At 38.6% G+C, this 11,646-nt stretch overlaps 1 protein-coding gene across 1 annotated transcript; it reads left to right on the top strand.

Annotated features, from left to right (window-relative positions):
• Positions 1-8,516: 8,516 nt before the first annotated feature.
• Positions 8,517-11,380, top strand: LOC145131191 (uncharacterized). The gene is made up of 7 exons (XM_079065919.1): positions 8,517-8,751; positions 8,850-9,163; positions 9,570-10,460; positions 10,551-10,627; positions 10,736-10,966; positions 11,067-11,070; positions 11,177-11,380. The coding sequence occupies exons 1-7, from the start codon at positions 8,517-8,519 to the stop codon at positions 11,378-11,380; spliced, it is 1,956 nt and encodes a 651-aa protein (XP_078922045.1).
• Positions 11,381-11,646: the final 266 nt, after the last annotated feature.

Raw genomic sequence — 11,646 nt, forward strand, 5'->3', positions numbered from 1 at the left:
GCTCGACGAGTAGGATGAACTCGACAAGTGCATAAGGGGACTCGGCGAGTCGGGCCGTCAGACAGAGGGATTCTCGGGATTTCTTGCTGTTTTGCTGAAGGATAATTACCAAAACTGTTTTTGACCAATAAAATCTGAATTTTATTATTATTATGTGATTATCCTTACCAAAACAAAAGATAATTACCAATTATTTGAATAATAAATTCCTTATATGATATATTTTGATTATTTGAATTATTTGTTGAATTATCTTGTGAATAAAATGGAATAGGTCAAATTTAGATAATCATTTAATTAAATGTTTAATTTATATTATTTGCTATTTGATCCAATGTGTTTTGAAAAGTTCAAAACATGCCCTCAAGTTTTGAAATGAAAATTTTTAAGTAAGGTTTAATTTGAATTATTTAAATTTCAAACCCTAGAATTTTACAAGTTTAAAATTCAACCTTATACTTTATTATATTATAAGATTAATATATATATATATATATATATATATATATATATATATAACTTAAACGCTAGTCTTACCGTTAGCAGACCTCATTCACGAAGCCGATCTATAAGGGGGGTATAAGGTTATGGCCTATAAAATGGCCGTTTAATGGGTGTCCACTCTCACCCACCGCTTCCTTGATTGGTGGAGGGTCGTTAGCCAAACGGGTAGGATAGGGCAACCCTTTCCTCATTAAAAGTGTAATGAATTTATAAAGTAACTCATTTTTTTTTACAAAATTTCCAATCTTAGTTACTTTAGGCAAAAGTGAATTGATGCAATTCCATGAAATTACACTTTGTACCCTTGCTAAGACGTTAGTGGAGCGTGTGTGGTTAACTGACACACTAATTGGGCTCTAAGCAAAGGTGGCAAAGGGTGACTCAATGTTTGTCATAGTTTGATGGAGCGTGTGTGGTTAACCGACACGTCGAATAGGTGACTGTAACATTGAGGGCACCATGTACATTTGCATAGTTATTTACACTCGATTTGTGATCCTCGGCATCCCAGTCACAAACTTGAGGGGCATATCGAGATTTAAACATGCCATTGAAAAGTTCAATGCATCTTAAAAGATCTAGGAATTTTCAATACACTTAAAACTTAGCTTTAACTTGTTTTTCATGGTGGAAATTAGTGAATCGTCATTCACTTACCTTCAAATTATTTACATGTTAGATTACGACATCCCTCTTCTAATTTGTAAATAATGTTGTTGGGTCCTAGCCCTAATTTCTCATTTGGGTGTTTAATTGGGGATTCATTTCTAATCAAACTTGTCTCTTTTCCTTTTCAGATGTCGAACGTCAACAACAACGCTTCCGGCTCAAATTCCTCTGGCTCGTTCTCACTCATGAACTTGTGTGGGAGAGTGATCTTTGACGGGTCCAATTTCAATGATTGGATCTGTAACATCCGAATGGTCACTCGTTACGAGGACAAAGAGTATGTCCTCGATGAGGAGCTGAAGGAAATAAACATCAACACTGCCTCTGCTGAAGAGATCGCGACCTTTGAGGCCCATGAGCGTGATGATACGAAATTCCATTGCATCATGCTAGTGACTATCACTGCAGAACTCCAGAAGTCCTATGAGGACATGTATCCCTATGAGATGCATCATGATCTGCTGGACCGGTACCACCAAAGCGCTAGGCAAGAAAGGTACGAGATCATCACTTCGATGATCACTGCCAAAATGGGTAATGGAGAGTCCCTTACTACTCATCTGCAAAAGATGCAGAGATATGTAGATCACCTGCTAAGTTTGAATGTGAACTTTGATGAAGAGCTGGAAATTGACATCATCCTTCACTCCTTGCCTCCCTGTTACAACCAGTTCTGCGTGACCAACCACATGAACAAGGAGGAGGTCACATTGAGCAAGCTTCAAGGCTTGCTGAGGACTGCTGAGAGAAACCTCAAAGACAAATCTGTTGCATCAACTCCTACTCTTACTACTGCCCCAGTCTTGGCAATTGGGCAAGGGATGCAGAATTGTTTCGCAATTGACGCCACCTAGGACACCACAGTTGAATGGTGTGGCTGAAAGTCGAAATCGAACCTTTATAGACATGGTTTGTTCCATGATGAGTCGTGCTTCGCTACTATCTCATTCTGGGGGTATGCCTTAGAGACTGCCTCCCATATCCTTAACTTAGTCCCTACGAAGAAGGTTGCCAAAACACCTCACGAGATGTGGACAAGGAAAGCTCCCTCGTTGGCACACATCAAGGTTTGGGGTTGCGAGGCTTTCGTAAGACGAAAGAATCATGACAAGCTCGAACCACATAGTGAGCGATGTATTTTCGTCGGCTACCTGCATAAGTCCTTTGGATATCTCTTCTATAGACCGAGTGACAACGTTGTCTTCGTTGCGAGGAGAGGGGTTTTCCGAGAGCGAGAACTCATAAGCCAAGGGGACAGTAGGAGACAAATCGATCTTGAAGAGCTTCAAGAGTCGAGCGATGAAGGAACCTCTAACACTGGCGCTCAACCCGAGGAGGAAACTACGATTGAACCTCTTAGACGCTTCAGTAGAGTTAGTGTTCTGCCCGTGTTGTATGGTTTTCATATAACAAGTGAGGGTGATACGTTTATTTGTAATAGTACACTAATACATTTGGATGAACCTAACAGCTACAAGGAAGACATGGCAGGCCCGGACTCTGCTAAATGGAAAGAGGCTACGGACAGCGAGATTCAGTCAATGTATGACAACCAAGTTTGGAATTTGGTTAACAATGTGCCAGGTCGTAAGACGGTCGGGTGCAAATGGATCTACAAGAAGAAGATCGACATGGATGGGAAGGTACACACCTATAAGGCGCGATTGGTTGCGAAGGGTTTCACTCAAACTCCCAGAGTTGACTATGATGAGACCTTCTCACCACTTGCGAAGATAAAGTCAATTAGGGTGATGCTGGCCATTGCTGCATTTCATGACTATGAAATATGGCAGATGGATGTCAAAACCGCTTTCCTTAATGGGAAGTTGGCTGAGGATGTTTATATGAGGTCAGCGAGACGGTTTTGTCAATGCGAAGCATCCCAATAGAGTGTGTAAGCTTGAGAAGTCCGTTTATGGACTAAAACAAGCATCTCGCAGATGAAATCTTTGTTTCGATGAGAAAGTCAAAGAGTTTGGTTTTCTACGAAGCGAGGATGAATCATGTGTATATGTCAAAGCCAGTGGGAGTATAGTAAGCTTCCTCGTGTTGTATGTTGATAACATACTACTCACAGGAAACGACATCCCAACCCTGAAGGAAGTTAAATCCTGGCTTGGGAAGTGCTTCACTATGAAGGACCTCTGAGAGGCTGCCTATATTTTGGGTATAAGGATAGTGAGAAACAAAAGTAAGAGACTAATAGGACTTAGTCAGAATACTTACAAGGACAAAGTACTAAAGCGTTTTAGTATGGAGAATTCTAAGAAGGGGGAGTTACCAATCCAAAGTAATGCCAAATTGAGTAAGACTCAAAGTCCGAGTACCGAAGTCGAGATAGCAGAAATGAGCTGAGTACCATACGCTTCCGCAGTTGGCTCGATTATGTATGCTATGACTTGTACTCGCCCTGATGTGGCCTTCGCTTTGAGCATGGTCAGCTAATATCAAGGGGACCCTGGCAAAACCCATTGGACCGCAGTCAAGAATATTCTTAAGTAGCTTCGGAGGACCAAGGAATGGTTTCTAGTCCTCGGTGGGAGTGATGACTTAAGGGTGCGAGGGTATAGTGACGCCAATTTTTAAACCGACAGGGACAACTACCGTTCGCAGTCGGGCTGGGTCTTTACTCTAAATGGAGGAGAATTGACTTGGAAAAGTTCCAAGCAGGAGACCGTAGCTGATTCAACGTGCGAATTAGAGTACATTACGGCGAGCGAAGCGTCAAAGGAGGAAATATGGTTGAAGAACTTCATTGGAGACCTTGGAGTTGTGCCAGCCATAAAAGAGCCAATGGAAATTTTCTGTAATAATGAAGAAGCGGTTGCCTTGACCAAGGAACCGAGGGATCATGGCAGATCTCGACATATCAACAGAAAATATCATTTTATTCGACATCGGGTGGAAGAAGGAATCCTCGTAGTGAAGAGGGTATCGTCAGAGGATAACCCAACATATCCCCTTACGAAGGGACTGAGTAGGGTTAAGCACTTGCAGCACGCTAGGATCATCGGGCTGAAGGAGGATATTAGTTTAGATTAGATAGTTTAGAAACGTGTAATAGATAAATGTAATTGACATTTGATGATTAAATAAAAGAGTATTATTTATAAGTAAAAGTTACTGTCTTATGTTAATTGTTTACCTATTGTTTCATTTTGCATGTTTTGACTTCCTGAATAAAAAGATTATTCGAATGTTCCACAGTCGCTCATACTTTGGGAGTAGGTATGAAAGAAGATTGTCATGAATTGGTTTGTAGATTGTCTAAAGTGTATTAGACATAGCAAAGGTTTGCTACAATGTTCATGAGTGCTTATAAATAAGTTTTGAGCATTGGATTAGACCCACGCTTGCTGGTATCACTTCATGGAATTTATCTCGAGTGATCGCGAGACGATAATATCATATGGTCTTAAAACCCAGATATATGGTTTATTGTTTGCAAGTTGGTTGTGCATTGATAATACATAAACGCATCAGTAACTTGATGTTATAAAATGCATTGTTGTGCATGATTTGATGAGTGAATGGTAGATGCATATAAGTCGAAGTTTATCTGTTCCTTTTATCCTAAAAGGGTAAAAGCGATATCTGGGCCCCTCGATGACTTGGTTTGACTTATGTGTCGGGCCCGGTCAGGACTGAATTGATGTGTTTAATTAAGTTCTATGTCAGACAAATCAGAGATCGAGAAACAAACTGCTAGACAATAAGTATAACTATGTTCCATGTATTTGTCTGCACGATGTCTAGAACAGAGGACTATACAATCCCTTGTCTAAAGGACATGTTACTGATATGATCAGAGTTCGACAGCGTCTTTGAGAGCTACGATTGCTAATCGGAATGTGCTTGCATTTATAGTTACTAGAATTATCCAAGTGGGAGACTGTTGGATTAGTGTCTAAACCCGTAACTATATTTTGTATGTCCTTAACCCGGTTGTGCATGGTCCTTTTGGGTTGCCTTCACCAAACCAACTTGATAAGATGATTTATGAAGAGAGAGGTTATTATGGTTTATTAATATATTATATGAATAATATATTAAAGGAGAAATCATATAGTTTAATTAATATTAGACAAGAATTAATTAGGAATTAATTATGTGGCTAAAAGACATTAATTAAATAAAGGGGACTTAAACTGTCAAATGTGTGATAGTTGAATATTGGGCTGGGAAGCCTTATGGACTAGGCATGGACGAAATTAAGGATGTGTCCATCTTAATTTCGGCCATGAGTGCCCTATTCCAGAAGCTTCCTTGGATTGCTTAAGGCCTAAGTTGTCCATTAGGGTTTTGACTGAAACCCTAGCAACACAAGTATATATAGAACCCCTAGGGCATCAGTTTTTGACCACTTGAAACCCTAGAAGAGTTCATAGGTGAAAATTGTGCCTCTCCCCTCTCTCCAATATCATCCTCTTGCTTGTGTGGTGTTTGTAAGCCATTAGAGGAGTGGCATTTGTGACTTTAAGCTCCAAGACAAGAAGATTCAATCCATTGTTGAAGATGTAATCATCTAGATCTGTTTTGATATGTTATTTTCGAAACATACATGCTAGATCTAGGGTTCTTAAGTCTTGGATGAATTGCATGTTCAATAGAGAAACCTAGATCCAAGCTTTAGGGTTTGCATGAGCACATAGGATGTTCTTTTGTATAAAACCCATCACTCACATCCTTTTCTGACTACGATTGGGGTGGTGTCACCACACAAGGTTGCTCTATGATTGCTTATCTTGTGTACCTTGGCTCCAACATAATCTCATGGCGCTCAACTCGACAAAAATCGGTCTCTCGTTCATCGACGGAAGCTGAGTACAAAGCCTTGGCCAACACAGCCGCTGAACTATCATGGGCCAAAAATTTGCTTACGGAGCTTGGTATCTCACCTTCCTCGACACCTATTATCCACTGTGACAACACGAGTGCTACTTACCTCTGTGCAAATCCTATCTACCACTCTCGCATGGAACATGTTGCCTTGGACTATCATTTAGTACGCGAACAGGTTTCTGCTGGCTCATTAAAGGTTCGATATATTCACACTTTGGATCAACCTACTGATGTCCTTACAAAACCATTGGGTCGAACCCACTTCCTCAAGTTTCGGTCCAAGATTGGAGTCTCTGACAGATCTTCCATCTTGGGGGCGTATCAAGGATATACCTAATCAACCTCAATTATAAGATCAATCACCTTCTCATCTACAGCTCATACATTCCATATATAGTCTCTTAATTGTAAATTGCTTGTTGTAAAATAGCATATATATGTATCGTCTTATACTCAATAAAATACAATTGATATTTGCATAAGAAGTATATTTGATTAGTCGTTCAATAAAAATTGTAGTAGCTTCATTAATTAAAAAACGTTGGGGTTTCTTTGATGATTTGTTGGTGTTTTGTATTCAAGAGTTTTTGGCCGCTTTGAGATGGCGTTCATGAACAAGTTTACGAGTGGAACATTGGATCTAAGAGATCATATGGGACTTCGGTTAACCCTAATTAGATGGAAATTGAAAGATTATTTGCCACGTTTTTTGTCACCAATTTCCTAAATAATTTGATTGAAAAGGACCTATGGAAGATGTTTGATGATTATGCCAAGGTCGCTATTGCCAGGAAATTGTCTAAGTCAGGGAGAAAGTTTGCGTTTGTGAGATTTTTGAACATAAAAGATGAGAAAATATTGGAGGCGTCACTTGGTGGAGTCGGGGTAGGCAATTATCATCTGTTTGTTTCGTTAGCAAGGTTCTAAGAGAGATCGTAAACCTATTCCTAAACTCGTTGGAGGTAATCATGTTCAGGAACCTAGAAAAAAACGTAATAACCACGGAATTGGGGCTGAAAATGTGCATAGAAACTCGTATGCCAACATTCCTAGAGGCTCTAATGGTGAAAAGAAACATGAGAAAGCAAAAACATTAAAAACAATTTCTCTTGTTGCAAGGTGTTGTTTGCTGATGAGGATCTTGATGAGCAATTAAGTAGTGGGAAGGTTTGTGTGGGTACTTTTCTATTAGACTTCATTAACGACAATCCAATTGTTGTTATTGAAGGCAAATCTTATGCTATTCAAGTCCGCGAAATTGCTTTGTGGTGCCCGGAAATAAAGAAGCCTAAAGGTGATGCTATAAATGACGGGGAATCTCAAAAACTAGAGAATGATTTAAGTGACGATGAAGATGCGGAGAGTATAGGTGAAGAGTCAGAAAATGAAAAAAATGATGACAGGATGAATCAATTTATACCTTATGATCCAATTTTTTATATTGATAAGTTTGTTGGGTTGAAAGAAGGTATTGTTGAGAATGTTTCAAGTGACCACGAGTTTTGTAATAAGGATCCAAATAGTGGGTCGGTTAATTCAAAAAGTCGATTCCTAACAAAGGAAATGCCATCGATGACGACCGTGGTCTCAATCCGGAAGAGTCAGTACCTTCTCTTGTGGAGAAAACTGAACATGTTGGGGTTATTGGTGTTGGTATAGGAGATGTTGGAGAAAAAGGAGATGTTGGAGAAAAAAGGGATGGATCTTGGGCGGATGAAAACTAACATAATTCAGGGTCTTTATATGCTCCACCAGGATTTAATGGTGTTAAATTCCACTCGCCAGAACATTCGAAGTCCGTCCCTTTAGAACAACCGTTCTCGGCTTTATATATCAAAGGTAATAATTTGAAATATAAGGAAAAGCAAGTTAGTGTGCGTTCTCTTATGGAAGTTATGGAAAACTATATTGAATTTGGTAAAGCCCTGGGTTACGATTTCAAAGGGTGTAAGGAATATTTGGCTCGTATGATCGAAAGAAGAGGAGAACAAATTGGTTTTAAATGAATATGATGTCAGTTACTTTATGTGGTGTCAAATGCCACAATAAGAGAGGGTGGATAAAAAAACTTTGCATGGAACACTGTATTAGTGCGATGGGTATACAGGAGCCAAAATTAACTAGGTTAGACATGTTCTTGGTGAAATCCTTATGGGGTAATTATCAATTCTAGTTTGCTAGTAGCAGTGCACAAGGACGTTCTGGAGGTATTCTCACCATTTGGGATCCTGCGGTTTTTTTAGAACATAAAACTTGGTCTACGAATAAGACAAAATAAGAAATTGATTTGGGAATATATTCGTTCTTTTATGTCACATAATAATGGTGATTATATAATATTTGGTGACTTCAATGTTGTCCGAAATTCCAATGAAAGAAGTGGGACAGCTTTCTATCATAACGAACCAGATGATTTTAACCAGTTTTTGATAGATATAGATCTTATGGATGTGCACTTAAGAGGGAGGTGGTTCAAAAGGGTGGATCTCTTGTGCTTAAAAATGGCCAGACTAGATCGAATCCTTGTTTCTAATGGTGTTATGTATTTGTTTCCAAACATGGTTGGTGTGGTTCTTGATAGAATTTGGTCGGATCATAGCCCCATTGTGTTAAAGATCGAAAAATTCGATTATGGTCCCATACTATTTAAGATTTTTCATTCTTGGTTTATGCTTGAAGGCTTTGAAGACACAGTTAGGAATGCTTGGTTAAACGATCATATGTCGTTAGAGAATAGTAAGTTCTCGGTTTTTAGAAATAAACTTAAAAATTTAAAAGAGAGATTGAAGGTGTGGCATAAGGGGTAATTATTAAAAACAATGGTTTGAAAAAAGATCTATTGTCAAAGTTGGATGATATTGACTCACTGTTGGATGGGGGTACACAGGATGGTGATATTGCCTCAGCGAGAATTGATGTGCTAAAAGAATTAGCGGATTTACAAAAGATTGAAGGATTGGATGCAACTCAAAAATTAAAGAAAAAATGGGGTGTAGACGGAGATGAGAATTCAAACTTTTTTCATAGTATGCTTAAAAGAAAAGGAAGAAAGTTGGCTATTTTGGGGTTACTGGTTGATGGTTCTTGGGTTGTTGATCCTGTTAATGTCAAGGATCATTTTTTACGGTTCTATAAAGATAAATCAAAAGTTTTTTCGGGTGTTTTTTCCACTCATCCAAACTCTCAGAACAGACAACTCTCCTCGGGCTTTAAGGAGATGTTGGTTGCGAGGTTCACTGAAGATTAAATTTGCGGTGCTATCTGATCATGTGGAGGTGATAGGGCTCCTGGCCCTGATGGTTTTTCTTTTTGTTTAATAAAAAGGTTTTGGGATCTCATGAAGACATATATCTGTAACTTTGTTGATGAATTCTTTGACACGACCATGATCTCAAATGGATGTAACTCATCTTTCATCACTTTAATCCCAAAAAGAGATAGTCCTTTGAACTGAAATGATTATAGACCGATCAGTTTAATTGGTGTGCAATACAAAATTATTGCAAAGCTTCTTGCAAATATATTGACATTGGTAATTGATGAATCCTGTGCAGTATGCTTTTGTTAAAGGCAGACAGATCCTTGATGGTCCATTGATGGTGAACGAGATTATTCAGTGGTATAAAAGAAAAAAGAAGAACTTAATGATCCTTAAAGTGGATTTTGATAAGGCATACGACTCATTGAGTTGGGAGTATTTATATCAAATTATGTCTTTCATGGTGTTTGATCAGAAATGGATTCAATGGATTAAAGCTTGTTTGGTGTCGTCTCGTACTTCAATTCTTATCAATAGAAGCCCCACAAAGGAGCTCTCTCCTCAGATACGCCTTCGTCAAGGTGACCCTTTATCTCCCTTCCTTTTTATTCTCGTCATGGAAGGTATGTATGTTGTGATAGAGGATGCTGTGAGCCAAGGTGTTTTTCGGGGTGCATTTATTGGAGATGGAGGTTTTGTTGTGTCTCATCTTTTCAATGCTGATGACAAATTGTTCTTGGGAGAGTGGGATGAACAAAATATTGCAAATCTGGTTACTATTCTCAATTGTTTTTATTTGGTGTCAGGTCTTAAATTGAATGTCCAGGAATCTAACCTTCTTGGGATTGGTCTTTATTTTCAACAAGTGGAAGAGATGGCTCTTATCACCGGATGTGCGCTAGCAAGTCTACCTTTTTCTTACCTTGGGTTACCAGTAGGTGCAAACATGAATCGTGTTGATAATTGGAATAAGGTCCTTCAAAAATTTGATAAGCGTTTGTCAAGTTGGAAGGTGAACATGATTTATGTGGGTGGTAGGCTTACGTTAATAAAGTCTATCCTTAATAACATTGGGATTTATTACATGTCCGTGTTTAAAATGTCAGATATTGTGAATTCTTATCTTGAGTCTTTACATTCTCTATTTTTTTGGGGTGGTAGTAGTATGGAGAGAAAGATCTATTGGGTAAAATGGAACCAAGTGTTAAATTCTAAGGATAAAGGTGGACTGGATATCGGAAGTTTAAAAGCTTTTAATTTGGTTTTGCTTTTAAAGTGGAGATGGCATTTCTACAATGAAAATCACGCACTTTGGGTTAAGGTGATCCATTACATTCATGGAATGCATGGCGGGTTGGGTGAGTCTTCTTTAAAACCGAGAGGAGGGGGGTTTGGTCTAATCTCGTGAAGATTTATGATAAGCTTGATTCTCTTAATATTATTCCACACTTTTTTTATTAGAAAAGTTGGTAATGGAAGAAATACTCGTTTTTGGAAGGACATTTGGATTGATAATGTGAGGCTTTCTTCTCATTTTCCTAGACTTTTTGCATTGGAGGAGGAGAAAGATTTTTCGATGGCAGATAGATGGAATGCAAGTGGTTGGGTTTGGATATGGATTCGTCAATTACGTGATGGTGGAAGCACGACCTCTCAGTTCTCAACCTTGACCATAGTTCTTTCTCATGTTATGTGCGTCGACTGGGCAGATAGTTGGGAGTGGGGTGTTGATCAATATGAAGGCTTTATTGTTAATAACACTAGAAAATATATTGATTCGATTTTGTTGCAGGAAGGCATGATTCAGACGCGATGGTGCAGGCTAGTGCCTATCAAAGTTAATATTCATCTTTGGAGAACTATTCATGATAGGCTTCCCACTCGTTATAATTTGGCTTACAGGGTGTAGACATGATTTCGGTGCTTTGTCCTTTATGCTCTACTCAGATTGAAGTCTGTAGTCATGTGTTTGTCGGTTGTGATGTGGCAAAGGAAATTTGGAATAAAGTGCTTAAGTGGTTTGATCTCCCTTTTCCTTTGTTTGCAAATGTTGCAGAGATATTGGATTGGTTGGATGCCATTCCTTCCAATCCGTCAAAAAAATGAAAGCTTGAAGTTATTATCAATACCATGATCTGGGTTATTTGGGCTTACAGGAACAATGAGGTGTTCAAGACGTACAACATGCGGAAAACTCATATTTTTGAAAGCATTGTCATTCATTCTTTTAATTGGTTCTCTAGTAGAAATAGCAAAATTAACATATCTTGGACCCAATGGTTGCAAAATCCTCTTTTATATGACTCTTTGTAATTGGTTTTTGTTCTCTAGCTTTTGCTAGTATTTTTTATATAAAATGTGGTTGTTAAAAA

Source organism: Lactuca virosa, chromosome 8, assembly GCF_052849685.1.
Source record: "Lactuca virosa cultivar CGN04683 chromosome 8, Lactuca_virosa_CGN04683_v6, whole genome shotgun sequence".
In the NCBI taxonomy this organism is placed as follows: domain Eukaryota; kingdom Viridiplantae; phylum Streptophyta; class Magnoliopsida; order Asterales; family Asteraceae; genus Lactuca; species Lactuca virosa.

Coding starts and splice junctions, on each gene's coding strand:
- LOC145131191 (XM_079065919.1), top strand. CDS start 8,517: ATGGCCAGACTAGATCGAATCCTTGTTTCTAATGGTGTTATGTATTTG. Junction 8,752..8,849: donor TCATATGTCGTTAGAGAATA/GTAAGTTCTCGG, acceptor GTTTGAAAAAAG/ATCTATTGTCAAAGTTGGAT. Junction 10,461..10,550: donor TGGAGAGAAAGATCTATTGG/GTAAAATGGAAC, acceptor TTGCTTTTAAAG/TGGAGATGGCATTTCTACAA.